Below are 27,831 nucleotides of genomic sequence, written 5' to 3' on the forward strand. Positions count from 1 at the left end.
GCTGGGCTGGGAGCTTGCTTCGAGAGGCCCTGAGATGCGAGACTGCCCGTGCTCAGACTCATCTCGCGGTCGCCGGCTTCGACAAACATCGAGCCCGAACTGCCAGAGTCTCTCCTGCTTTCGGTCGTCCTTTCCTCGTCGTCACAGCAGTTTGCATGTGACATTGGTGGGTGGTGAACAAACAGCCAGCTGCTCGAGTGGGTGTGTCTCTCATTGATGCTTTCGACTCCTTCCTGGCCACTGATCGAGTCATCGTTGGACGATGTTATTGACACGGCGTCGTCTTCGTCTGGACTCTCCATGTTCGGATCGATGCTATCGTTGCGGCGAGAACATCCACAATTATGGCATCTGCACACACCGGGCTTGAAGGTAGGACGATCGACCGGCAACGACGACGTGTCGAGTGCGGTCTGAATGGATGGAGTCTCTGCGGTTGCCCCCATCGTTTGCGTGTTGTATATATATAGCGTCATGCACTCGCGTTACAGATGCACGATCCGTGTTGCGAGAGAACCCCAGTCGGTTGTGAAGTACTGTTTGCGGAGCGCTGTTGCTGCACTGGACCGGAAGATTTAAGCTGTAATGCAACCCCTGAAGCTGTGTCACGCTGGGCGTGCGCGTTTACTAGAGGAGTGCAGATGGGCAAATTATTCCATGGTTCAAAGGAAAAGTGCATGAACGGGTCAGGAAGAAGGGGTCGTCTTTAAGGAAAAAGAAAGCTCCGGTCAAATACTATAGAGTACCGGTTTACCCACGCCTTACTCGAGGTCCGCATACCACTGACAATTGGTCATCGCCAGCACCGGTGAACTACGCTGCGGCATGTAAGGCAAGGTAAGATAGCTTCGAATTGAAACCAGGCGTCCTTCGAGCCTTGGCACCATTGAAAAAGAGGGCGGTCGGCACCGACGAGCCACGAGGAGGCACTTGTAGTAGCATGTTGCATCAAGTATTAGCTATCATTTGCATTGCGCAGCGGAGGTGCCGACCGCGTACGCCGACTTAGAATACTCGTGATGAAAAGAGGAAGCCTTTGCGGAGGACGTTCGGGAGTTCGCTATCGCGCTTAAGCGTGGAAAACGGCATCACAGATGCACCCCACATCCACCTTGGAGTAGCGAGAGGGATCAGTTCGTTGTCTTTCTTGTCCTTGTCATGCTGCTGACCACACTCACAATACTTGAATGGTATTCTTTTTAAGGCGCCTTCAATGGGGCAAAACCGTGGTACCCAAGCAAGTTCCGACTTCGGCATACTGAGAGGTGATAAGAAAATGCTCAGCTGCGCAGAGGTTCGCGTAGTCCAGGAGGATCTGGCTTGACAGAGCTTGGTTGCCTGCTTTACAGTACCCGTATGCTTAATGTCTTTTTGTATCTTGTGAGAATCTCGATGGTTGATAGGAGACCTATGATCCAAGGAGGTTTGTAGTCACAGTACGCGGAGGTGTCTGCAAGTAAAAGTGCAAGGTAGATCCTGTGAGAGCTAGGGCGTGGTGATGGATGTCCACTGCAAGTATAAGAGATCATATGCACACCAAACGCCGGCTTTTCAACTCCCTTATATTGATGATCTGCCGGCAATGTTAATTTTAATTTCATCTGCCGGCCTCTATCTTAATCCCGTCTCTCGGCCTCTATTCCCATCACCATAAGGACACCGTTATCGCCATCACACCCAATCCTTCCATTCCCGTCGGTTCTCATGCCCACTCTGAGACAACTTACATGCTCGATCGAGCTCGGGAGTACCGATCTCAAGCTTGATGAGTTTGGCACAAGGTATGGTGACGGCCATGTAGAGACTTACGTCGCAGTGCCGTACGAAGACATCAGCTTTAGCATTCATCTCACCTCCAAGGGATACGTTGCGCCAGGAATCGCATTCTTCGTTTTCATAGATGGCCAGTACCAATGCAACCGAAACCGAAGAGGCTTGCTGGTACCGGAGCACAACACTCCGTCCAAGCAATATGAGATTGACCTTCGAGCCCGCCAAAAGGAAACAAAGCAACCAGATGGAAGCTTCATCGGCCGCGATTGGACATTCCATGAGCTAAATACAGGTGAGATCGGGAGGAAATCAATGTTAGCAGCCCTGCAGCTTCTCTGACTCTTCCTTCTAGGGAATGTGCAAAAGGCTCAGCATGTCAGTACTACCTTCCTTGACAATGTCGGCACCATTGAAGTCGTAGTTTTGCGGTGCAAGGAAAACCCAGCACCAGAGCCATTATTGAAGGACGCCCATGCCAGAAAATCAGCGCAGCAGGCACCATGTGTGGCAGTAAAGCGATCTGCATCACCTCCTCAAGTGGCAGAGGTCAGTAAAGCAGACGCGCCACAGAAGACTAGTAGTACTCTTGGAGGTTTCATGGGTCTATTCGATGGTGCCGCAGATAATTCAGATCTTGACGATTGGCCTACCATGAAGTGTCCTCCAGGAACAGGCTATACCTACAATTACGCTAGAAGGGTAGATCCCGATCACAAGGATGTACCGCACAAACGGCAGACCACCCCGAAACCATGGCATCTACCATCTGACCCTATTGTAGCACATTACGGACCTATACCTCAGGTGCAGACTATACTGAGCAACACTCCCGAGAGTGAAGACCACTACAGTGGTAGAGAGCGAGTTCGCCGCGATGTGAAGTCCACGCCGTTGCATGGTGCTACATCGCCATGTCCACCTAGACAAACCAGATTTCACGCTATGCCTGATCAGCATGCTGAGAACCTTGGAGGCTATGCATATCCAGTAGGCAGTCCTTTCGTCGCATGCTATCCCAATGGCTACCCATTGAATTCCGGGCATGCTGCACCTCCGGCGGGTGGTGAACCGCAATATTATCCTTATGCTTACCCAGCGGAGGCGTACCAATTTGACAGACCTTTCACCAATCAACGTTTCTACGCACATGAAGCCTCAGCACCACCGCCTGCGCAAGGTCCCCCAGGAGCGCATCATCACCATGCGCCCAAGACCTCCCGTGCCGGACGTGAACGCGTAGGCAAATCTCTTGACGAGCGGCAAAATCCAGATGTGGGATCATTACCTCCATCACCTCGATGGTCCAAAGCAGGCAGGTAAGTACAAGAGACCATAAGTTATGTAGATGCCGAAAGCTACTAATACTTGCATAGGGCACATGGTCACAGTGCCTACAATGATGCTCAGCATGACACGGCCGCCGCTGGCCGCTGGCAGATGCGTGACTGGAGTGACACTCCAACATCGTCAGAGGATAAAAAGCCACACGACACTACATCATATCATCCAGACAACAGGTCAACAAGCAAGTCTGGCAAAAGTGGGTCAAGCCATAATGGATTATCATCCCCTCGCGACAGTGCAAAGCAGGACTCGGGTGTCAAGTCAGCTGCTTATCAAAGTCCATGGGATGACAACGACGCTGCGCAGAATCAGGTGCAGTCAAACGACCGGGGAAAAGTCATTTCCTCTGATCAGCAAGATGGATGGAGTTGGAACGTGAACAACAAACCCAGTGAAAAGGCCGAAGCCTGGGATGATCAGCAGAGGTCCCATTGTGCATCGCATACCTCTCCACCAAACGAGCAAGACAAGAAAGACACCTCGAAGAAGTCCAGCGGCGCAGCGAGTGGATGGGCCGAAGCGGCGCCAGAGGCCTGGAATAGTGAGAATAAGTCAGCAGAACATGTTGAAGTCACCCAGCCCTTCACGTGGGAGACGACGTCCAAAAAGGGCTCCGTGAAACAGTCCTCCCATACAAAGTCAGCCAATCGAGGTGGAAGCGTCAAATCTGCAGCACACAATGATCGCAAAACAGAGGATGACTGGGCGCAAGTTACCTGTCAAGCTGCTGGCGCTGATTGGCATGAGACAGAAGAACATCATGCGCAGCCATCGTCAGACAAGACCAAGGAATATCGGCGGACAAGTGGTATCGGCAAGACTCAGCCTGAAAGCACTGTAAGGGAGTCCGTTTCTGCGAGTGCTACCCAAAAGCTCAAAGTGACAAGCGTCGCTGGGGATGCGAAGGTGGTGAGCGAGGTTCAAAAGACTAGCAAAGTCTCTGAACGGGCCAACACAAGTGAGGAGAAGAAGCATAAGTCCGCAGGTAACGCTGGAGACCCTCATGTCAATCCTAGTCACAAAAAGAGTGGCCACGCGAAGACGGCATCGTGTTCTCGGTCCAAAGCCGAGCAGACGACAAACAGCAGTGATGGGACCGCACCCCATTTGCCACACACCAAAGAATACTGGAAATCATGGAACAAGCGTCCGGGCAGTCTACTTAGCAAAGAAGAACAGGACTCAGCAAAGAACAGAAATGCACAAGATCCGTACCTGGGACCAGCCGAGCCCCTGCCCTTGATTCCCGAAGACTCCTCACTCGCGATAAAAGGGAAAATCAAGCACCAAGTCCAAATCGGCAAGGCGGCCGCTTACTTTCACCTCTGTGCACGACCAGAGTATCTCGACTCGATGAACCTCCCATATGCCGTCTTCACCTTCAAGTACCGCAGCAAAGAAACTCTGGAGCGGAAATTCGGGATGCGCATCGAGGACGATAACGCGGCGCAGACGAAGGCCAGACTGGCGGACTTGAGCAAAGAGCAGCTCGTGGAAGAAGTGCTGAACCTGAAGGTACGGCGATAAGTGTTCTCTCCTTGCCATTACGAACCGATGATATGGTTTTTGCTAACACGAAAATGCCAAATTACAGTCAAAGAGCAAGTCTCCGGCCTCAGCTCGCAGTATGAGCTCCAAAGAAAAGGTAAACGCATGGGACGCAGGGACGAAACCAGCGCGGAGCGAGAAGAAGACATCGTCGACTACAGCATCACTGCATCGTACGAGCAAGACCAAGACCAAGACCCGCAGCAAGACAATTGAAGCGGGAAATATTGCCGACGGAAACGGTGATCGAAGCAACGCCTCGAACACTGCTCCCTCACACAGTAAAGCCAACCCTCCTCGAGCGGTAAGATAGATGCCGAAAAGAAGAGCAAGAAACAGATATCGGCAGCATGCGAGGACGAGATCGTCGTCGCTGGATCAAAGGCGAAAGGTGAGACGGCGAATAACTGGGACGACACGAAAAATCCGATTGAAAACGATTGGGCCAAGGAAGCAGCAATAACAGTGCCTATGGATGATCAAGCATGGTAAGAGTACAAAGACAAAGAAGAAGAAGAAGAAGAAGAAGAAGAAGAAGAAGAAGAAGAAGAAGAAGAAGAAGAAGAAGAAGAAGAAGAAGAAGAAGAAGAAGAAGAAGAAGAAGAAGAAGAAGGAGGAGGAGGATATCAACTCATCTCCTTTCCTGTCTTTCCACTACGCATTACTTCATCTCCGTAAGGTAGTATGCAGACAGCCGGGCTGGCCAGATATCCACTGGTCAGCCGAGACGAAACGGAGGACGAGAGGGAGGATTATCCGCGCATCTTCTCTTACCCTTTTCCTTCAACAGGATGAGGATGAGGATGAGGATGAGGATTGAATGGCTGGATAGCCGGAATGCCGAATAGGTAGCGGTAATAGTAATAGTCGTACTGGTGGTGGGTCCAGCCATGGATCATAATAACCATAGGAGCATGCACTGCATCCTCGAGGAAACCAGTCTCAGTCAATCTCAATCGATTTATTCTTGTTCCTATTGCAGCTCCTAACATGGAAAAAGACAGTCGTTGATTCTTCGACTGAGAAGACATACTTCTCGACAGAGAGACACTATTCCAAGCCAGGTCAAGCCAGAATCGATTCTAGTCCGTCCCCACAAGACATTGGAAGATGTCAGAGAGAGAGAGAGAGAGAGAGAGAGAGAGAGAGAGAGAGAGAGAGACATGATTGACCCCATAATTCCCAGCAAGTAGAAGACGATAAGAAAGCGACGAGGTTTATCTATTTTCTGAACAGACCGAGATGTGATAAAAAAATATAGGAGGGGGTATATATAAAAAGAAAAAAAAAGCCAACGACACCCTTTGAGCTGGCCTGCACTGCCCTGCCCTGATGTGTGAAGGGTGCGGTGTTTACATGGACATGGACATGAACATGGACATGAACATGGACATGGAGCATTCGATCGACCAATCAATCGATCGAGCCTTTGGTCGACCCATCAACCAACCAACACTCGCGTACAAGCGTGCTTGAAGCATGCCTCTCTCTTTCTCTATGTTCCCTGTGGTCTAGAGATAACAGTGTTTCCAAGCATCAACAGACTTCTAGCCCAATATCAAGTCCAAGCTTTCCAAAGTAGATCCAGAGCGATGAAAAAGAGCTTTGGGCCTGGGATGGCAGAAAAGAGTAAAAGAGCAGTCGTGCGTTCTTGGTACTCGATAGCCAAAAAAAAGGCTACTTGACATTTCAACACATGATGTCCCATGATAAATCGGATCAATCCCCTTTCTTCTGATAAAAAGTCGTCATCCTCATACTGTCGCGTGCGTGCGTAGGTTTTCATTATAATGCTCTCTGGCCCTCCTTTCTCACTGGTGACCGGCCGGCGAACAGAGGCACGGGCGTGCCGAATGGACCACCTCCGCCCATCTGCCGTCTGAAGTTCACGCTGTCGTATAGCTGCTCGGGCGCTCTGTCGTCGGCTTTGCCATGTTGCATGTGCATGGGATTCGTCATGTGGCCATGTTGCGCGGCCGAGGCTTCGGCGAGCAGAGAGGACTGCATGGCGGGGCCGTGCATGGGTCCGGCGTAGTGATGTCGTTCGTGGTCTGCGGCCGTGACACCGTCATTTGGAGCGTCAATGGTCGATGTGCTCGAGATGTTTGAGAAATTGCGGCGGTCTTCATGGTTCGCGAGGGGGTTTGCTAGGGCGGAGCGGACTTTGAGCGAGCTGATGGGCGAACCGTCGTCGCGCGCGACGCTCAGGCTGGTTTTGTCTGTATTCGGAGCTGCGGTGACGGCACTGGACGGTGGATCACTGGGCGCGGCGATGGTGTCACCCGAGTTGAGACCGTTTGGATGAAAGTCGGCCCTCTTCTGAGAGGCCATGGGCGTCGTGAAAGGCGACTGAGTGCGATGCGGTTGAGCGGATCCTTGTCGAAACAGATTGACCGAGAGATTCGCGTGTTGTTGGTTCTGGAGGCTGAAAGGAGAGCGAGATTGCTGATGAAATGGATGCTGCGCGTTTGCCCATGGGTTCTGCTCCACCCACTTCTCTCGAGCAGCGCGCGCAGCCAGGCCGTGGGGATCATGAGTGTTCGGGTGCGCCGGTGCCACAGGCAGCTGATGGCGAGGAAGCTGTAGGGTGAATCAGTGTCATGTCCTCACCCGTGTGGATGTGGATCTTCGTGGTACCTTCATCGCTTTCAGATCGTCATCTAGCTCCGTTGATCTAGCGCCGTGTATCTCGGGGGCGGCGGGGAAGCCAACATAGCGTTGCATGCCAGAGATGATGGACACCTCTCGGTTGTAGTTGGCTTGATTGCGAATCTGATCAGAGTATTTGGTGGGGAACTTGTAGGTGTACTTGTCGGCTTGGTCGGCCTGGAACTGCCTGCGCTCTTTCTGTATGTCGTACCAGGTTCTTCCCAGCTCGTCGAGGCGCTCCTCGCGAATCTTGCGTGCTTCCTGGAAGAATTGAGTGTGTAGCTGGGCGTGTTCACCCAGGGTCTGGTTGATGATTGACTGGCTCTTGTAGCGCAGACGGGCGTATTCCTGCTGGATCTTGGTGTCGCGGCGCGATGTGATGCATTGCAGTTGGGCGATGAATTCGGGATGTGCAGGTTCAGGGCGATTTAGTAGGTCCAGTTCAGCCTCTGCGGCTGCGAGCTTCTCACCGTGCAGCCTGTGTGGTTTGTCAGTCCAGGTTCCAACAACGACAGACAGACTGCATAACACTCACTTTGTGCGGAACATGTGAAACTTGTCGGCAAGCTCAGCGTAGGCGGCTTGTGCTTGTCTCTTGCTCTCGGCATCGTCGTCGCTCTTGGGCGCGCCGTCTTCGTCTTCTTGCGGTCCGAGCGGTGTCCCGATGTCCTCGTCGCCTTCGGCTTTGTTTGGCGCGGCCGAGGCTTCTTTTAGTCTCTTTGCTCGCTGCTTCTTGCCCTTCAGACGAGCCGCCTTCATGGGAGATATGTAGGGGTTTTGGTCAACATCGTCGGGTTCTGGTGTCTCGCGGTCCGAGGGTGTCTGGACAGTGGGATGCTCTGTCGTTTCTTCGATGTTGGTCTCTTCGATGCTCTCTTCCGGCTCATTGGCCGTCGTCGAATCTACGTGGTCGGTGGGTCGAGGCAGGAGAATGTCGTCAGAGTCCGAGGCGGCCTCGGAGAGTGGGCTGTCGGGTTCGCTGAGTGGAGGAGACCTCTTGCGCTTCTGACCAGCGAGTGCAGAGGGGGAGGCTGCGAGGTCTGCGGGTTAGCTAGAGAGTCTAAGAGGACGACGAGGGAAGACTTGTTTGCAACGCACCAACGGTCCTGTGGGCGGGAGAGGGTGATTGAGGATCAGGGCGAGGCGTGGCTGGAGAGGAAGCGGGCTCAGTCCAATGGTCGGGAGCACTGGTCTCTTGATTGAGTTTGCTGGGAGTGCGCGTCGTGTCTGGTAGCCTCCAAGACTTCTGGGGCGATGGCTCGAGACGCTCGGTTTCGGCCTCCGAGTCGGCGTCCTGGATTGCGAGGGTGTTTGTCTGAGTGGCTTCTTGCTCGTCGAGATTGCCGTCAAAGTCGCTCAGGCTGCTGGACCCATCGTCGCGGTCACGGCCATTTCTGGCAGTCTTGTCGTTGTTGTTGTTGTTGTTGTTGTCGTCGTCGTCTTGGTTGTCGCTGTCGTGTTGGTCGCGCATGACGACGTCCGGCTGCGCAGCGGACTCTGGCAGAGGGAGTGGGGTGTCGATGGTGAGGGTGGGTCTCTGGGACAATGGCGACTTGGGCGGGTCGTCGGCGGTGTGGTCAAAGTAGTTGACGTTTGATCGAGAGGTGGTGGATAGCGGGGATATGGAGGGGGTGGAATTGCGAGTGTGGAGAGAGCGAGGAGTGTGGCTCCGCTGTCTGGAGGGATGCTGAAGAGACACTGAGAGAGAGAAAGAGTCGGGTCAGCAAGCTTGTTGTGGACACGGGAAGCGGTGGGCGTACTGTCTGTGGTATTGCCCGGCTCAGTGGGTTCGGCGGTTGCGGGCAGCGCGATCATGATGCGCTACCCGTAATCCACTTTGTCTGTGAGGAAGTAGTAGACTGAGCACTGCGCGGTTCGGTGGGTCCAGCTAAGTGGCAGCGGAGGTGCTGTATATTGGAGAAGAGAGGGGTTGGTTTCGGGATGCCGCCAGTAAGGATGAGCGCGAGAGGTGCAGGTAGATCACATGTAGAAGGTACGGAAAAGTAGCGGGTCGGGGAAAAAGAGAGAGACAGAGCGAGAGAGCGAGAGAGAGAGATGGCCGAGGATGGATGAATGAAGGAAGGAAGGAAGGGATTATGACCAGGTTTGCCGGGGCTGGAGGGAGATACAAGGGACAAAGACAGGAAATAATGTTGGTCTCTGTTCGACAGGGTGAATAGGTAAGGTAAGTAATGGTAAAAGGCAATTGATGCAATTGATGCAAAGTGCAAGTGCAAGTGCTTGTGCTTGTGCTTGTGCTTGTTCAGCTCCGCCGGCTGTGCTCTTGCTGGACTCGACAGTAATACAGTAATACAGTGGCAGTGACATACTGTACAGTGATTGCTTCATTGCTCTCTGATTGCTCCACATTTAGTGTACAGCGACCGGATTACCAGGGTTTAGCCTACCAGGACTCCCCTTATCTCGCTCTGATCCACGCTCAAACACGACAAACATGCCTAGATCCTGGCTTATCGATAGAGAGCGTGGCCCCTTATCACGTCCACGTCCACGTCCACGTCCACGTCCACGTCCACGGGCCAAACACAGGCTTGGCGCTCGATCAGGGTTTGTGGTTGGCAAATCTTCCAGTTCCGAGGCAGGTGCAGGCATGTGCAGCGGTGGATTATATTTTCTTTTATTTGACTCCGTTCGATTCTACCACAATCACCTCGCACTTCGGCCGCAACCATGTCCAAATCATCGGCCGCAACCATGTCCAAATCATCGGCCGCAACCATGTCCAAATCATCGGCCGACAAGTCCTCGACAAAGGACAAGAAGTCCTCAAAGCCCGAGCACACCAGCAAGAAGAGCAAGAAAGACTCGACCAAGTCAGACTCTGCGCAAACTGCCTCCTCTACCTTTGCTTCTGCAGTTGGACCCGCAGCATTCGACACTACCATCTCTTCCCTCTTTGCCAATTCTGTAAGTGCTCATTGTCTAAACTTCTGGTGACAAATCATTTGCTGACCACTCCGAAGCTCGGCCCCAGCAAGCCCAATGAACCAGTCCGGACGAACAGAGACGTCGAGGAAGAGGATGAAGAGCTTGAGGAGCTCGAAGATGAAGATGGAGAGGACGACAGCGAAGATATGGATGTAGACGCCAAGTCTTCCGCCCCCGCTGCTGTGGAAAACGACGACGACAACAAACGCAAGAGGAAAAGAAAGGACAAGCACGACGATCTCGAAGACGTCTACATGGAGCGTCTGGCGCGCGACGAGGCCAAAGCCCTTGCAAAGCAAAAGCAGGAGAGAGCCTCGAAGCGGGTGAAGAAGACGGACGGCGACGATGAGGAGGACGAGGATGAATCAGAAGCCAGCAGCGACGCTGCTTCCGACGACGACCAAGACGCAGAGGACGCAGGAACGCCGCCCCCGGTCCACGAGTCTCTGCTGCCCGACATGAACACCGATCTGGCAAAGTCGCAACGCACCGTCTTCCTCGGCAACGTCTCCAGCGAGGCCATCACTTCAAAGACTGCCGAGAAGACCCTGAGGCGCCATCTATCATCCTTTTTCTCCGCCCTCGATGCTCCCGCCAAGGACCAGCCTGCGCATTCGATCGAGTCAATCCGCTTCCGCTCCACCGCTTTCGCCAGTGCCATCCCCAAGAAGGCCGCCTTTGCCAAGAAAGAACTCATGGAAGCCACCACGAAATCCACCAACGCCTACCTTGTCTACTCCTCTGCCGTGCTGGCCCGTGAGGCTGCCCGTAGACTCAACGGATCCGTAGTCCTTGACCGCCATCTGCGAGTCGACGAGGTAGCTCATCCTGCCAAGGTCGACCACAAACGCTGCATCTTCGTCGGCAACCTGGGCTTCGTAGACGACGAGTCAAACATCGACAAGGCCAACGAGGAGCAGGGCATCCAGAAGCGTCAGGGCAAGAAGACCCCCAGCGACGTCGAGGAGGGCCTATGGCGCACCTTTGCAACCTGCGGCACAGTCGAGAGCGTGCGCGTGGTACGAGACAGCAAGACCCGAGTGGGCAAGGGCTTCGCCTACGTGCAATTCACCGTAAGCCCATCTTTCTTTCTTCCCCATCACCAAACCCCCAAGCTAACCCTTCTTCTCCCCCCCCCCCCAGGACGAAAACGCAGTCGAAGCAGCCCTGCTGCTCAACGAGAAGAAATTCCCCCCAATGCTGCCTCGCAAGCTGCGCGTCACGCGCGCCAAAGCCATCAAGCGCAACGCAAAGTCCAACAACGCCAACGCTACGCGCCCACCACAGCACACGCAACAACCGCGCTCCAGCAGAGCCGGCGGCGTCTACAACCCCAAGATGTCCTCGCAGGAGCAGTCCAACCTCGGACGCGCAGGGAAGCTTCTGGGTCGCGCCGCCGCCGCGCAGTTGCGTAACGGAGACGGCTCCGTCATCAAGGCGCCCGAGAAGTTTGTGTTCGAGGGGCATAGGGCGAGCAGCAGTCAGGGCAAGAACGGGTTCAAGTTCGGAAAGAAGGGCAAGCCGGGTTCGAAGAGCAGTACTAAGAGGGCTGCCGCGTGGAAGGCGAAGGGCAAATAAACATGCTTCTTTTTCCTTTTTCTTCTTTCTTCTTCTTTACTTGTCGTTGGCTAGCTATCAGCTCTGGCTACCCCAGAAGGAAACAGCTCTTTGCATTTCATACTGCTGTATATACCCCTCTTCCTCCCGCCGACTTGACTTTTCCCCTGTTCTTGCCTTTCTGATCTCCTGTTGCTGAAGCACTCCACACGCCGTCATAACAGAGAAATTCTTCCACCCTTTTGATAAGTGAATATATTGGAAACCATCATGGTATGGTATGGTATGGTATGGTATGGGGACTGCCTGAAAACAAAAACATGCCCTCGTATCAATCATGCTCGTTTAGTCATATCATCTCAGAAAGAGGAGGCCAAGTACACCTCGCCGGGGCACTGAGAACAACACCGCATAAGGAAGAAAACATCTAGTCATAACGGAGTGAAAACCTCCGCCTTTGTTCCCATCTCCTCTCTCGATCCCGTCCTCCAACAAGGACTTCCTGACCCAACCAAGCGCCACCAAACCCCGTGCTCACTTCCTCTCCACGCCCCCAAACTCTCCATACTGCGCCTTCGCGTACGTCTTCCTGCGCCGGCCGACACAGCACTCGACAGCCCAAACCGCGCAATCCAGCAGTGCCAGGACCGTCGCGACCCAAGTGAGCGCCATGAACCTGCCGCCCTTGGACGCGCTCACACCGATATCCTTGCCGTGCTGATTGACGACATTCGCGACCTTGACCGCAACGGTGGTGGCGAGTGCGCTGGCGATTAAAATGGCAAAGAAGGCGAGGGTGCAGAGCAGCATGTTTACGCAGGCGGTGAGACGGCCGGTTAGGAAAATGCCGACGAGGGCGGCGAGGGCGCAGATGAGTAAGAGACCCGCTGCGAGGCAGTAGAGGATGAAGACTGCTTTTTGAGCCACACGCGCCGTCTTGATGCCGTCGTTTATGGCGTCCGGCCAGTCGAGGGATGTCAGGTTTATGCCGACGCCCGAGTTGTCGAGTTCGGTCTGCAGAGTCTTGCTGGGGTCGAAATGGAAGAATGCAGTCCGGTTGCTGCAGTGCGTTATGTTCTTGTCGATATCTGATTTGGTCACTGTGGCGTTGGGCACGGCGGCTGGAGTGAAGTAGCCTTCGCAGTAGTCGAGGATGTGCGCGGAGTACCAATCGTGCAGGCCGAGGTCGCGCGCGAAAGTGCCAATGTCGTCGTTGAGCTCGCTTTCGATCGAGTTGGTTATATTGTGGATCCAGTTCGTCACGGGGTTGCCGCTGCTGGTCGACTCGCTGTCGTTGAACACATTTCGTCCGATTTGAGATGTGTTGAGCTGCGAAGAGAATATATCAGTCACGTCAAGCTGAGTACAGCGATGCATCGCTCGCAACGTACGGTGACTATTGCGTAATCCTGTATTGATCGTTAGCTCTGAACACTACTCTGTCTTCTTCCCTTGCGATAGTGCTGACCTCCATGAACCCTTGTTTCGAGCCGGCAAACAAGCTGTCAATTGCCCTCAGCTGAAGGCACATTATGTTTCTTGTCGACTCCAGACTTACCACAGCATCGACAGGATAAAGGCCGCAATGCTCAACACCAACGGTACGACCGCAGAGGAACGCATCTTGCACTCAGCGAGGAGAGTGCTGAATTTGTGGTGTTAAGATAGTTTTGTATGTGGTATATGCAGATATAAAAGAAAACAAAGAGACTGATGGTTGACTTCACTTTGGCTTGCGACTCCAAATTGAGACAACAACTGTTACACTTTGATTCACTTCCATTGTGAGAACAAGATGAGACTGTTTACTTACCTTTGTACTCTCTATGTTTAATCATGCAAACACATGACGTCGCACTCATTCCAATGACCTCGAGTTGTCGAAACAGGCTTGTAAACATGCCAAGGACGGGCGCTTGTTGTAACGAAGATCAATATAGCAGACCCCTTTTAATTGGTCGTCGAATAACAAGCAACCTATTGGACTCGACCTTCAACCTTGACTTGCCTTGTTTGTGGTGAAAGACATCGGCTTAATTCACCGATTTTGCAATAGGCTCGCATAAAAACGGTACACTTCAAGGAGAGACCTACAGTGACTTATATGCACCCCTTTTGACATATTGCCAGGGTTCAAATCAAGTACAAGCCCATGAGATATGCAACCTTTTCCAAGGATGAACAAGACTTACGGGTTATGATGTTCATGCGATCGATTCGACTCCATCTAGTCGCCCTCGATCAAGTCGCATTCTTTCGTACGCCATCGAAGCTAACACACGATTAGCCTTGAACATGAACGCCTGTATTATTGGTAATGTCTTCTTTGATGAATCTTCTTGCTCCATTTCGCATCCCCGAAAGGACAATCTCATAACGCGTCTCTGTAGCGATCATAATCCGTGAATCATACAGCCTTGCTCTCCTATTCTTCCTGGCGAGGCTTCCAATCTGTGCTTTTGAATATCTTACTTGGTCCCTCATCTGCATTGTGGCCAGGCGCCGAAGCACCACTGTCCTTTCTCCGGCTAGACCCTGCCTCCCCTGAAGATGAAGGTGTACTCTCGAGTTGATCCATGAAAGGGCTGTAAGGCGCAGCGATGACATTCTCGCGCCCGCTAGATCCGCCTATGCCTGGTCGCATTTGCTGCTCCGAATGTAACTTGTCCAATGGCTCTCCTAAGATATGGTACTTCGCCCACTCAATCGGCGGGCATCTAACCACATCCTGAGCGGTCGGGATATTCTCAAAGACATGGTGCGATGGCTCGCCGCTTGATACATTCGGAACCTCCCGGGAAATAGGTGTCTGCTGCGAATCTGATCTCCCTCCGTCGTACAGTTGACCGGGCCTAGAAGGCTCCGTTGAAGTTTGTGGGGTTGGGACTTCGCTTCCTTCCTTTCTTTGATCGGAATCTACTGAGCTGTTCCCATCGCTGTCGTCGTCTGGTGGCGCAATCCATGTTTTCCCTCGCGGAGGCCCAGAACTATTTGCTTGTGAAAGTACATATCGACGGAACTCTTCTGGACGCTGCATAGCCTGCCCTTTTATCCGCTCGAGGGTTTGCAAGTCATTTTGTGCCTTGACCCTTTGGAATTGAAGGCTGGAGATTGCAGCACGAAGAGCTATAGCATCTGATGAATCTTCTCCAGAGAAAGGCAGTGGCGGGGGCTGGTCTATCAGCTGCGGACTAGGACGTTGATTGAGATGTGTTCGTGGATCCGCGGAAGGCAGTCCTGAACGTGGCTGAGGTGTGTTTGTCGAATGGCTGTTCCTCGATGCGGATGCATCACCGCCACCAATTATGACTGGATTTGCATTCCTCAAAACTGGCGTGAGGGGACTTGCTGGCGGAGCATCTGGCGAGCTCTCTCTCGTCCTGGCAAAAGTAGCCGGGTCTTGAGAGAATACTCCTGATGTCCCATGAGAACCAACAGAAGGCCGTTGTGACGACTTGACCGTGATGAGAGGCATGCGTTTGGTTTATGCACAAGTTTGTGCGCAGATCTCTTGATTAAGGAAGGTGATGAAATTAATGCAGCCGGGCTTACCGGGCTTATGCCGAAAGCTGGATTTACAAGCAGCTCTGGCTGTGAAACTTATAACGTGAGGCAGGGATCGGCACAGGTCAAGAACTCAACGCAGTACTGCTGCAGACCACCCGCGTCTGCTCGGTGAATATGGTCTTCTCAACGCTGATGTTATTGATCAGGCTGCTTGCTATTGGCACTGACCGTTTTATAAGGTCTGATTGATGGTGCTTGCCGCCAAAAGTGTGAAGGTCGATGCAGAAGTGGCAACGCCACGGGCTGCGAAGATAAGATAAGGAAAGGTTGGAGTTGGCAAGGTTCGATGCTTGTTGAAGTGTCGTGATGGGGCACGTTCCTTCTGGGGGTGCTTACGTACTTACCATAAGTGACCGCCGTAGCAAGCTTGACTCTTTTGACAGTGGAAGCTTCCTCGTCTCACAAACACGGCCCGAGTCTGTTTGCCGTCAGAGGCTCTGCCCTTTTCAAAGGCTTGGCAAATTCATGCTTGGCTTGAGTCGGACTCGACCATGCTTTGGTTTCGTCGGCTTTTGGTATACAAAGGAGTTCGTTTTTGGTCTCTGAGTTGAAGCCGAGGTTTAGCCGTGTTCAAGCGCAATCACTAATTAATAACGAATTCCTTTGTATATACTGTACGCAGACTTGTGCCTCCCTATGCAGTATTCCCTGGATCGGCACTATGTGTAGCGAATCATGTGCACTACGAACTGTGTGCTTTCACAACACCAATGTAAGGTCGATCTTGCTTTCCGGCTTTAGAGAAGAGGGTAGACAAATCTGAGCGTTTCTTCTAAATAATTAGAGGTTACCTGCGCACGTTGACACATTCCTCGTAACAGTCTCTATAATGCAACTCTTCACCGTGTCGTGTATGAGAAGTGACTCGACTCCAGGAGAACTTTTCAGATATTATATGCAGAATTGTCAGCTCGAGTACTTGCGACAAAATGCCTCGTCAATTGCTGGTCTATAAGAGACTACGCAGTTACTGTTGTGACTGTCCACCAATTGTTTTCCACCAAGTGCTCGACTCAATATCAGTGCCTCCCGATCATCCTTGTCAAGCGTCCCTATTGCTGTGTTACTGTATAAGCCCATAGTCTTGCTCTAGCAACGTGATCAATCCTGGATTCGTAAGTAATAGTGCAATGAAACGTATTTCGAATCCAGTCATTGGTCTGTACTCGTAGTCTTCTGTCCAACATGTCCGACCTCATCATGACTTGTGTAGTCACACGCTACATCGCGTAGGCCATCCAATGGCGAAGACCAAAAAAAAGCTCGTATTGCTTGTGAGGGGAGTTATCTACATAGTCGTCGATTGTCCAGATTGACTGATTGCTAACTTTGTTATTTACCAGGCTAACCTCTCTGGGCTAGCAGTGGTCGCTTTGCTGATCGCAGCTCGAACCAAGGTCAATCTGGACGCACAGCTGCCTTATTTCGGAATCAACACGACAAGGCATCTGCACCTCTAAATGGTGAGGACGGAGCTGAGATTACTTCTGCAGAGCTGTTCATCTCAGCTTGCGTATGCATACAAAACGAATTCAACCGCACAGGCAAAACTCTGGGCAGTCATTGCATGGACATTCGACTATATTCCGTGACTACGCTCTGGCTAGAACATTGCTTTGACTACATCTAGGCCAATCTTGTGTTCATTGTTTGTGGCTCTAGACAATCATATAGAGGACGCACTTTAATTACTTGTAATACGTTCTTGCAGGTGCAAATTATCGTCTCTAGCCAATTCGATGTCGCCAGTGCAAAGGTTGCTACCAGCAAGGACATGGTGCCAAGAGGAGTTGGGTCCTGCCACGAACACCCCGACCATTCGACGCTTTGCGAACGAACGAACATGGTCGATGCGCTCGAGGCCCATGCGACTTCCTTGGGCTCGACGATCTTCGCGCGCGCGTACAATTTACTACGGTACAGTAGCATCAGGACGGGTACAGCACTTGCACCATATGATTCTGCACGTGCTGCATGCACCTTTCCAACGCTCCCTCACAAGAGCTTTTGGGCCTGCGAACTGCGCAATAACAAGTACTGGGCTAATCCATATCGAGAAGTTGCTGGGTGCCGCATTACGTCAGATGCATTTTGTGTTATCGTTGCGCATCACATCATGCACCGAGATTGGGGTGGCCTCGGCAGGTCGCAAACAGCGGAGTCGGTTCAATCAAGTTACGCAAGGGACCGGGACGACAAGGATTAGGAGATTAGGACGAGTGCGTTGGCCCGTGGGCGAGGGGGCTGGGGGTGAAGCCGCTGAAAAGCTACCTAGAGGTGCCGCTATGTACTGTACCATGGCAAGCAGGAGCTAAGAAGCTAACAGAGAGAGCTCTCACGTGGCGTCTGCTTCTCCACTTTGAGATGATTCCCACCTAAATTACAAGCATGGCCCTCTCCGAGCCCTCGCCTTCGTCTTCTCGCAAGCTGATTTGTCCATCCCTCTACCACCTCTGATTTGTCGTCGCGAGAACGCGAAGCTCATCGATAGCCGCCAGACTGAACCCGTCAAGCTTTCTTGACAGTAGCTTCTGATAGGCTTGCACTTTTGTTGTGCCTGATATACTTATATCGAGAATATCAAGAACATAATTTATTCCACCACCAGCCCCAGTGGATCGGCGAGTCGACGAGTCGCGAACCGCGGTATTCATAGCTTCCGTCCAAACGACTGCACTGCGACAGCGCGCGTCTTCCGACACAGAGAGCTGCGTGCTGTTATTACAGTGACTGTAACTTCATCTTCACTACTTGCCCTGCTTGACTTGAGAGCTCGATAATTCCCGGCACACCTCGACGTCACCACCTTCTCTGGTACAGCGCAGTCATCGGTCAAGCACCGAAACTTAGGTACGTCGTTCCAACTCGAAGGATGGACGGGACGCATGCATGACTGCCAGCACACCGGTCGCGACACAGCATTGCCTACCATTGTGTCCGCAAACACGACTGCTGTGCGCTCGAAGCCTGCTGCTGACGGTCGCGCAATCTGCCTATCTCTGACCACGCTTCTTTTGGCCTGCTTGCTCGCTTCTGCCCTCTTCCGCTGTCGAGATACTGTATTTTTGACGTAAATTTCCGCGACTGACAGCTGCCCACAGCACTTGCTCCTCATCTTGCCGAATCCGCCTATCCGTCTTCGCGCATTATTTTTTCCTGTCTCTCTCTCAGCGCACCGAGACGACGCTCTAATACTCCCAGCTCGTGGCGAGGCTGAAATTTAGATTGCATCCGCCTGGCTAAAGGGACGATTCGCGCGTCATCTTAGTGACAGCGCATTGGAGCCAGCCCATCACCGAGCACATCGCCATTCCGTCTCTCTTCCTCCTTTTTGATTCGCTGTCAACCCCAATCTTCCGCCTAGTCTTGTCCTCTAGCGCCTCTCTACTGCGACGAACACATCAGCCACGCTGCCTCCCGTCAACGCTTTTCAGGCACAGCCGCTGCACGATACAGTCCAGACAGCAGTGCGAAATTGAGCAGAAGCCTGCTGACTCGAGCAGTCCAATCTACGCTGTCGCCCATACAAACAGTCGCCGCAAGCCGAGTTTGCGATTGAGTCCGCACTTGGTTTCGCGAGACTCGGATCACCAACCTCGAGACAGCAATCTTACTGCAGTCATCCTGCGCATCCCCGCTATTGGGCCACGCCGGTCGCCAAACACAGTATGGATCAGTATGGATACGGCCAATCACATGGCCACAATCCCTATGCGCCTCCACCACACAACTCCAGCAACAACAACGGAGGCAACAACAACAACAATGCTGGCGTCGCTGCCACTTCTCCTGCTCAGCAGAACCAGATGCATCCTAGTCAGAACCAAGTCTCGCCGATTCTCTCATCCCAGAACCACGGTTATGCTCAACAGCAGCAGCAACAGTCACAACAGCAGACACAGCAACCCAACAACACCGCGACACATCAGGTCATGTCGCAGATGGGATATCCTCAGACTTACGTCTCGGGTATGCAACACTACAACGGTTTGACGCAAGCTGCTGCCATGGCTGCCACCGCGGCCGCCTCGGGATACCCGAGTGCAAACTATGGCATGTCTGACCAGGCCATGCCCGCTATGACTCAGGATCCTACGAGAGCGTCTCCTCGCATGAACGGGGCGGGAGTCAAGCCCGAGCAGCAAAGACAAGGACCGCGATCACCTTCGCAAAATCAAATGAACCTGCCCTCGAGTCTCGCAGGTCAGATGGTCATGCCACAGACTGCGCAAGCGGCGATGCAACAGCGTCGTATGAGCACCATGAGCAGCCCAGCAGTCCAGGCTCCCCCACCTTCGATGAACCATCGCGCATCCGTATCGGGCCAGATGGTTCAGCAACAAGCTCAACAGACTCAACGACACGCATCACCTGAAACGGCAACAGGCGCGGCAGAGGAGTCTCCTCTCTACGTCAACGCCAAGCAATTCCATCGCATCTTGAAACGAAGAATGGCGAGGCAGAAGCTGGAGGATCACCTGCGTCTGACGTCCAAGGGGCGGAAACCCTATCTCCACGAATCACGCCACAACCATGCCATGAGACGACCAAGAGGACCAGGCGGGCGTTTCCTCACCGCTGAAGAGGTGGCCGCACTCGACGAGAACGGTGGTGGTGTTGACGGGGATGGCGCAAATGATGGTGCAGCCTTGTCGAATGGCACTTCCAACAACAAGAGAAAGGCAGCAGACATTGGCGACGGTGTCAAAGTGTCGACGAAGAAGGCCAAGTCGCTGAAGCCGAATGCTCCCAAACCGAGCAATGTCAGCGATGAGGACGACGAAGACGACGGATGAACAGCGATGCGTGTCGCATGCTTTTATGCGAATGACTAATGACAACAGGCGTTTCGGATGACGGCTCCTTGACGGCTCGCACCGCGCTGCGTGGGTAACGTTCCAGCTATGTGTTTTACAGCAGGCGGGGCTATGCGGCGGGGGACAGGATTGGACTTGATTCGGGTGGGCCGAAACGCTATGTATGTGCACGAGGTTCAGTGATATGGTTTGTGGACGCTCTCTTGATTCTATGGGTATACCCTCGGTAGTATGCAGCCAGTTGCGGGCTTGCTTTGGCGTTTTAAGGGAATTGAACCGAGTTCATGTATGGAGAGGTGCCGGCTCTTAGTGCTAGGTGCTGATGATTCACAAACATGAAGTGAACAAATCTCTACCTTAATCAATAATGATCTAATCTCGAAAATGGGTGACTTGTTTGGGATATCTTGTGCTATATCTACTGCACCTTAAGGTACTGTAGGTAGTGGACTGTACCGCGGCGATGCTTGAATGACAAGTGCACGGACCTCTGGCGCTGTGAATCTCGCGACTTCGTACATCCGCTTCGAATCCCCGGCTGGCAAGTATTATTGCTGAATGTTCAAGTGAGAGCGGCTGCCTCGCATCGTCATCTCGCTGGTACACACATCCAGATCCCAGCAACACAGCAGATCGTATTCCCATAATGATTTGCAGTCGCTGCATCCGCGCGTCGCTGCGCTACAGCAAAGAGCAGATTTCACAGTTCCCTAGGAGAAATCTTTCGTCAACGACCAGAACAGCGGCAACGATTTCACCAAACAACGCCAATCAATCCGCTCCACGACAGGGCGATCCTGCTTCATCACACAATCCTCCTGCCGCTACGTCGACTTCGGCCGCACAGCCCTTCAGCTCTTCTCTGACGCCGGCAGCAGAAAACCAGGCCCTGCCCGTAGCCGGAGGGAATTCGTCCCAAGCACCTGTCGCCGTCAAGAGTTCTGTCGTCGCCGGTACAATCCTCAAAGGTCTCAACTTCACCAAGGGCAAGCAAGATCCCGTAGCCCTCGAGGATTCTGAATACCCCTCGTGGCTCTGGGGAATCCTGAATGAGGGAGAGGCCAAGTCTGGTCTTGCAGCCACAGTAGACGAGGGCGATCTGTTCTGTAGGTCTATTCTTGCCTTGCAGCTCCATACAGTATTTGAATTCTGACATATTCTATAGCAAAATCAAAGAAACAGAGACGAAGAGCAGCCAAAGCACTACGGAAGCAACAGCTGTTGAACCCTGAGGCTCTTGCCCCGAAGATCCCAATGCACCAGCAGACCGTCGACCTCCCTCCCGGTGATGGATCATTGCAAGGCGCAATGGAGGCTGCTAGCGCTCGAGACTCCCTCACAAAGTCTCTGAGGAAAGAGAGGCGTGCCAAGATCAAAGAAGCCAACTTCTTGAAGGCAATGGGATAAACATATTGTAAAAACAAAATCTCCCACAAGCAAATTGTATCAACACCTCAGCTGCTGCTGTGTGCTCAGCCATTCACATCCACGTCCCCTTCTGACTGCATTCCATCTCTGTTGCTTCCTGATCCTGACACACTTGTCGTTCGTCTCTCGGCCCTAACAGCACGCTTCTCAGTCGAGCCAATCCATGTAATTTTCATCCCCGAATCTCGCCTCCCCAGAACTGTTCCCACTTTCGAGATCGTCCCTTTGCATGTGGTTTCTTGCAGGCGGATCCTCAAGGAGAGTCTGTGCCTGTTTGTAGAGAGTGTCGACCGACTTCAATGCTACTGTGACAGCAGAATCCAAGACCTGCGAAAGCCGCTTAGTTGAGAGCAGGCTTCCGCGTCTAGACGACGACGGAGTGCTCTGGTACTGTTCCGCATTGTCGCTTGTTATGGCTTCGCCCTGATCCGAAATAAATACAGGGAGAACAACAGCTTCTTTGGAGAGCATGTCTAGACTCCCCTGCTCGGTAGGCAGAGTGCCGATGCTGTGGGTCTTTGCATTGACTGACATGCCAACTTGCGGGCAGTACGTGGGATCGTACCTGCAGCTTCGGGTGGAGACTGTCGCAGCAGGCGACCGGCTCGCTTCTTCTTGTGTAGATCCGTTGCTCATGATAGTCCGAACATGTCTTGTGTTGTGCTCGTACTTTTTCGATGCATCTTATAAGGCTTACCAACAACAAAGAACTCTCTCGTAGACAAAGGACACAACGTTTGCAGCAGCACCTGTTCGTCACCTCGATATCTCTTGCTCACCATCGATGAAGAACGGCTGTTCTTTGTCCTCAATCGCGTATCAATAGCCGTGATATCATTGCTTCTTGTCAAAAAGCCCCTGACTACAGCACGGCACTCGAGGCGATTCGATCGCAAAGAGCAGATCCGGAAGTTCGCATCCTTCTCGATTTGTGTCTTACCATAGCAATAATATGCCGAACGTCCAGGCACGTCAGTGAACCTTATCAGAACATCGTTCACTAGAGTCTTTGATTCCATTGTAGAACTGCTACCCCAGCGTAAAGCGGTGAGCGAATATATGCAGCTCTATCAAGGCAAAGCATATTTCACTCTATCCTTATCATCTTGTTTACATAGCACCTCGGTGGTAAGTAAGGATATATACTACAAAACTTCCAATTGATGGAAAAGTACCTTACCATATCATAGACACTAAGGTACCTACTGACGCTTGCCTTATCTCCTGGGTCCATATGTGTAGTGTCTTACGGACCATGCTGATCTGCTCAGAAGACTCCCCCGCATGACCTGACCGTGATTTCACTGACGAAGGCTCACCATGTGATTGAATTCCCATTGTCTAAAGTTCCGACTTCGACAGTACAGAAGAGACCACGCGCTCTTTGTGGTGTTACACCGATCTGATTACTGGCTTGATACAAATTCTACTTGGGCCCTCCAAGTCGTATCTACAGGTCAAGATAGAGGCAGGCATACGACCTCGGTACTCTGTCGATCTAGCCGACATATTGCACCATCATCGAACCTTCGCTGCAATATTGGCTGAATATACCCCTTGATTCTTCTAGAGTACGCCAACGCTATAGTGACTAAGGCACCACAATCTACCCTATCATAATGAAAACATGCGGCGAGACGGAAGAGCGAGAAAAACCGGGCCTATTGCATGAAGCACTGACGCCCACGCTAATCGACCTTAGGAAAGTCACCACAACCCTCACTGCTGTGATCCAGGCACCTACACACCTATCTCTGTAGATGAACCCATGACATCTTGCACATCTCATCGGGAACCGCTTATCAGGACCATAGTTCTCAAGATCCTGGTATGAGCAGGCACACTTCTCATATCACTCCGCAAAGTGTTCAATGCTTTAGACGGCCACTAGCGTGGACGCCCTGCAAGTGCTCGTCTCTGCTCTTTCCTCGATGGTCTAAGCATGACATGTCTATCATAATACAAGGTAGTATGATATCCCTCAAGCCATGCAGTGATTCGATCTCTGAGCGGCAGAGCGGCATGCTTAAGGTTGGGTCAACCGATCAGATATTCATTTCATCTCGATTTGGCAGGACAGAGCAATGAGGTCTGTTCGTGTGATAGCGGCCAGTCGATGGTACATAAAGGTATGTCAGTCTCAATGGTTTCAACCTCAGCAAGCTCTGTGAGATCTCTTTTCCTTTCATTGCTGCATTTCACTATGCTCTTCTCCGTTTTCGCACTCGGGGCCATCTTGTCCCTCGCGCTAGCGTCCCCAGTCGGCAACTATGCAGTGCATGAAAGGCGTGACAGACCAGCCCAGGGGTGGAACAAGCTGGGACCCCTGCCTCGAAGTGTTGTTCTTCCCATACGTATCGCGCTTGCACAGAGGAACCTCGACAGTGGCTACAAGTATCTCGAGGAAGTCAGTCATCCAGAGTCTGAGAAGTACGGTCAACACTGGTCCGCCAAAGACGTAGCGGCAATGTTCTCCCCTGATGATGAGACCGTAGACTTGGTCAAGGAGTGGCTTGCTACCTCAGGCATCTCCAACGATAGGACCAAGCTCTCGCAAGGACGCAATTGGATATCATTCAATGCCACTGCAGAAGAGGCTGAATCTTTGCTCAAGACGGAGTATCACGTCTACGAGCACACATCTGGTACTCCTCATGTGGCTTGTCAGGAGTATAGCCTCCCCACTCACCTGAAGGAGAAAATCGACTTTGTTCTACCATCTACCCACTTCGATGCTAGAATTGACCGCACGCAACGCGCAGGCCTCACCAAGCGCCAGCATGGAAATGCTAAGGATGTGGGTAAGCCTGGATCATACAGCACCCCAAGGTTTGGAAACTGGTTGAGCAAACAACAAATCATCTCCGAGCTAGCCAATTGCGACGAACAAATTGTCCCTGATTGTCTCCGTGCTTTATACAAGTTCCCAAAGAGTGGCAGCGCCAATCACAAGAACAGCTACGGCATCGTCGAGTATAGTCCTCAATCATATCTACCATCTGATCTCGACCTGTTCTTCAGCAACTTCTCGTCCAAGCAGGTGGGCGACCGACCCAAATTGGACTCGATCGATGGAGGTGTCCTCCAGACGGAGGTTGAGTCATTCGACTACAACGGCGAGAGTGATCTCGATCTGCAATACGCCATGTCGCTTGTGTACCCTTTGAATGTCACATTGTACCAAGTCGGAGACTTGGTCGAGGGCGCATCATTCAACAACTTCCTGGATGCACTCGATGCCTCCTACTGCGCTGGCGACGACCCTTCGCAAGACGGTGTCTACCCTGATCCGTACACAAACTATTCAGGTGCATACGAGGGGCCTGAGACTTGTGGAGGCTTTGCAGCTGCGAAAGTGATATCGACCAGTTACAGCTACAACGAGGCCGACCTCACACCAGCTTACGAGATGCGCCAATGCAACGAATACATGAAGCTTGGTCTCATGGGCAGCACCTTCCTGTATTCCTCAGGTGACTACGGTGTCGCCGGTAACGGCGGCCAATGCATCAACGACGACGGCAGCTACAACAACGGCACCTCGGGCAAATTCAACCCAAGTTTCCCATCATCATGCCCATACGTCCTCTCCATCGGCGCCACGCAGGTCAAAGACGGCGTGAACATCCTCGACGCCCTCGCGAGCGGCACACAGCCCGAGGAAGCCTCCGAGACCGTCATCTACTCCGGCGGAGGCTTCTCGAACGTCTTCCCCATCCCCTCGTATCAAAAATCCGCCGTCCACGGCTTCCTCTCAAAACACACGCCGCCCTACGGACCCGATCGATTCAACAACTCCGGCAACACGCGCGCGTTCCCTGACGTCAGCGCCAACGGAGCAAACTACGTTGTTGCCGTCGACGGCGAATTCGCCCTGGTCTATGGCACTTCGGCCTCGTCGCCTACCTTCGGGTCTGTGCTGACTTTGATCAATGACGCGAGACTCAATGCTGGCAAGTCGTCGATTGGATTCATCAATCCTACTCTCTATGCGCACCCGGAGGTCCTGAACGATGTCACTGAGGGTGGAAACCAGGGCTGTGGCACTAATGGGTTTTCCAGCGCCAAGGGCTGGGATCCTGTTACTGGACTTGGAACGTGAGTTTTCTCTTTTTTTCAACTTCCTTTCTGTCTATCACGTCACACCATGATTGCTAATGTTGAATTACTAGGCCCAATTACCCGAAGATGAAGTCTCTCTTCCTTAGCTTGCCATGAGGAAAGCAACCCCTTTCAATGTGTTTTCGCGCGGACTAATCTGTCCGGAGCTTGGCTTTTCTGCTTATCATGATGTGAGACGACGAAGATTTGGCTTATGGATACTCTGCTTCGAGCTGCCTACTTCTTATATGATTCCACCAAGGAAGAAGAAAACTTTCACTTCACAGTGCTGTCTCATATCTTGCTTTTCCAAAGTGCTTGCGTCACAAGTGAAACCGAAGTCCTCATCCTTTCTACGTAAACGTTTAGTGTTCCTCGGGAAAAAGCGATTACATCTGCCTCTTTTCCTTATTGGATCATGTGATTTGACTCACGTATGTAGCATCACACAAACATGCTCAAACGCCTCTTCTACTATTTTTCAACTACCATATCATCGATGAATCACCCAGCTAATAAAACCCATCAACGCAGTCCCAGAACTAATTTCCATCTTCCGGGCCCAAAGGACTAATTTCCACCGATCCCATTGTAGTCTGTCTCCCCAGCCTATCCGAGGGTAATGCAGCAGGAGAAGAAGAAGAAGAAGAAGAAGAAGAAGAAGAAGAAGAAGACGCCTGCGTCACTCCTGGAGTCGTCGAAGAATGAGAAAAAAGCGGCATGACAGCATCGCCATTACCGCCGTATGGGCCGAAGACATCCTTGGTTGAAGTCGCCTCTTTTGGTCCGGCGAGGGTGTTGGGTTGGGCGGCTTTGCGGTCGTCTACTGCGTGTTTCTGCTGGCTTCTCCTGCGTCTTGCTAGGAGGTAGATGATCACAGCGGCTAGTAGGATTGTACAAGCACCTCCGATGGTGGCTCCTACGATGCTGCCGGTCTTGGAGTTCGAGCGACCTGATTGGGTAGACGAAGTGCTTGAACTTGACTGCCTCGTCGAAGGCAATGGCGGTGCTCTGGTAGTGATCTGTATCGTTGGAGATTCTGAACCCAAGATGGCACTCGAGCTGAGCTCCTTCGATGATGACGTTGACATTGCAGTCGTTATGGGAAATGTGGAATGGACCGAGGATACATCCTTACAAGTACTTCCTGGATTACATGGATTGGCTGAGCAGCAGCCACGGAATCCATTCTGACAGACATAATAAGCACCTCCTTGACAGTCCTGGCGAAGCAATATCGTATCCATCGTGGGTCACCACGCGAGAGTCCGACGGACGTGCATGAAGTATGCACCTGTGTGGGTATGGAAGAGGACAATAGCTGTCACGCTCAAACAGGGAAATTGGGAGCTTCTGCAAGGGCATGGTGGAATGCATGCTCTGTTATAGAATACCGGAAGAGAATGAGGAGGTATGAGGAAGAGAAACTACAGAACAAAGAGAGTGATAGGAGACATGGAAACGGACACAAACAAGTTCAAGATCTTGTACACAAGCACGTGTCCACATTGCATCCTACCGTGGTATGCATACAGCTGTCTTCTTCCAGGATCTTGAACAGTGCTTTCCTCTCCAAGAAGATTATAGTACGGTCAAAAGCTTGCACCTCATCCAGTGTGTGTTGTGTGCTCCAGCTAAGAGACTACATCTGCAACAATATGCGCCTCCTATGTGATCAATTGGCGAGAGATTTCAGTACCTCAGTTATGTACAATCACATTTCTGACGATTCAGTTGCTTTCTCGCCCAGTTAAGAGTGTGGTGCGAAGTTATGGTATGCTTGGCAACGGACCTCATGTCCCGCATTGGGACGAGTATTGCGTGTTTCGTGACATCACAGAGCTTTCAGTATGTTTAGTAAAGCGTCCAGAGAAGACCACTCTGCCACTCTATCATGCAATATACAGTAGTGCAGGGCAGCGTAAAGGAAAAAGGTGGTGTATGAGTTGACGTACAGTACATGAACCTATATGGTAGTTATAAAAGCATATAGCTGACGTCACTACCATGTATGACAATAATAGACCGGAGGTGAGTATCCTGTAGACAAACAACCAGACAACTGAGTTAGTCGCCCCCGAGCTAATGCTAGTGAATC

General features: G+C 52.1%; 7 protein-coding genes across 8 annotated transcripts; 5 read left to right on the forward strand and 2 right to left on the reverse strand.

Moving 5' to 3' along the window:
* Positions 1-1,704: 1,704 nt before the first annotated feature.
* On the forward strand, positions 1,705-4,978 carry AAFC00_002879 (uncharacterized protein; the record flags this gene model as incomplete). The annotated part of the gene is made up of 4 exons (XM_069342263.1): positions 1,705-2,065; positions 2,126-3,089; positions 3,147-4,632; positions 4,712-4,978. The coding sequence occupies 4 exons, from the start codon at positions 1,705-1,707 to the stop codon at positions 4,976-4,978; spliced, it is 3,078 nt and encodes a 1,025-aa protein (XP_069198764.1).
* Positions 4,979-6,450: 1,472 nt separating this feature from the next.
* On the reverse strand, positions 6,451-9,129 carry AAFC00_002880 (uncharacterized protein; the record flags this gene model as incomplete). 2 transcript variants are annotated; one of them, XM_069342264.1, is made up of 5 exons in its annotated part: positions 6,451-7,245; positions 7,303-7,792; positions 7,850-8,345; positions 8,413-9,012; positions 9,075-9,129. In XM_069342264.1, the coding sequence occupies 5 exons, from the start codon at positions 9,127-9,129 to the stop codon at positions 6,451-6,453; spliced, it is 2,436 nt and encodes an 811-aa protein (XP_069198765.1). The 2 variants fall into 2 exon arrangements, with proteins under 2 accessions (XP_069198765.1, XP_069198766.1); XM_069348043.1 differs by having other exon boundaries at positions 7,850-8,354.
* Positions 9,130-10,005: 876 nt separating this feature from the next.
* Positions 10,006-11,841, forward strand: AAFC00_002881 (uncharacterized protein; the record flags this gene model as incomplete). The annotated part of the gene is made up of 3 exons (XM_069342265.1): positions 10,006-10,242; positions 10,299-11,336; positions 11,407-11,841. The coding sequence occupies 3 exons, from the start codon at positions 10,006-10,008 to the stop codon at positions 11,839-11,841; spliced, it is 1,710 nt and encodes a 569-aa protein (XP_069198767.1).
* Positions 11,842-12,354: 513 nt separating this feature from the next.
* AAFC00_002882 (uncharacterized protein) lies at positions 12,355-13,443 on the reverse strand (the record flags this gene model as incomplete). The annotated part of the gene is made up of 4 exons (XM_069342266.1): positions 12,355-13,149; positions 13,212-13,229; positions 13,289-13,322; positions 13,379-13,443. The coding sequence occupies 4 exons, from the start codon at positions 13,441-13,443 to the stop codon at positions 12,355-12,357; spliced, it is 912 nt and encodes a 303-aa protein (XP_069198768.1).
* Positions 13,444-19,055: 5,612 nt separating this feature from the next.
* Positions 19,056-20,183, forward strand: AAFC00_002883 (uncharacterized protein; the record flags this gene model as incomplete). Its single annotated transcript, XM_069342267.1, has 1 exon — positions 19,056-20,183. One exon carries the CDS (start codon positions 19,056-19,058, stop codon positions 20,181-20,183), a length of 1,128 nt encoding a protein of 375 aa, XP_069198769.1.
* A 667-nt stretch (positions 20,184-20,850) lies between these two features.
* Positions 20,851-21,611, forward strand: AAFC00_002884 (mitochondrial 54S ribosomal protein mL54; the record flags this gene model as incomplete). The annotated part of the gene is made up of 2 exons (XM_069342268.1): positions 20,851-21,310; positions 21,370-21,611. 2 exons carry the CDS (start codon positions 20,851-20,853, stop codon positions 21,609-21,611), a joined length of 702 nt encoding a protein of 233 aa, XP_069198770.1.
* Positions 21,612-23,835: 2,224 nt separating this feature from the next.
* On the forward strand, positions 23,836-25,850 carry AAFC00_002885 (uncharacterized protein; the record flags this gene model as incomplete). The annotated part of the gene is made up of 2 exons (XM_069342269.1): positions 23,836-25,730; positions 25,805-25,850. 2 exons carry the CDS (start codon positions 23,836-23,838, stop codon positions 25,848-25,850), a joined length of 1,941 nt encoding a protein of 646 aa, XP_069198771.1.
* Between the last annotated feature and the right edge of the window lie 1,981 nt (positions 25,851-27,831).

The sequence above is a fragment of the Neodothiora populina genome (assembly GCF_041146345.1).
Source record: "Neodothiora populina strain CPC 39397 chromosome Unknown canker_contig_15, whole genome shotgun sequence".
In the NCBI taxonomy this organism is placed as follows: Eukaryota; Fungi; Ascomycota; class Dothideomycetes; order Dothideales; family Dothioraceae; genus Neodothiora; species Neodothiora populina.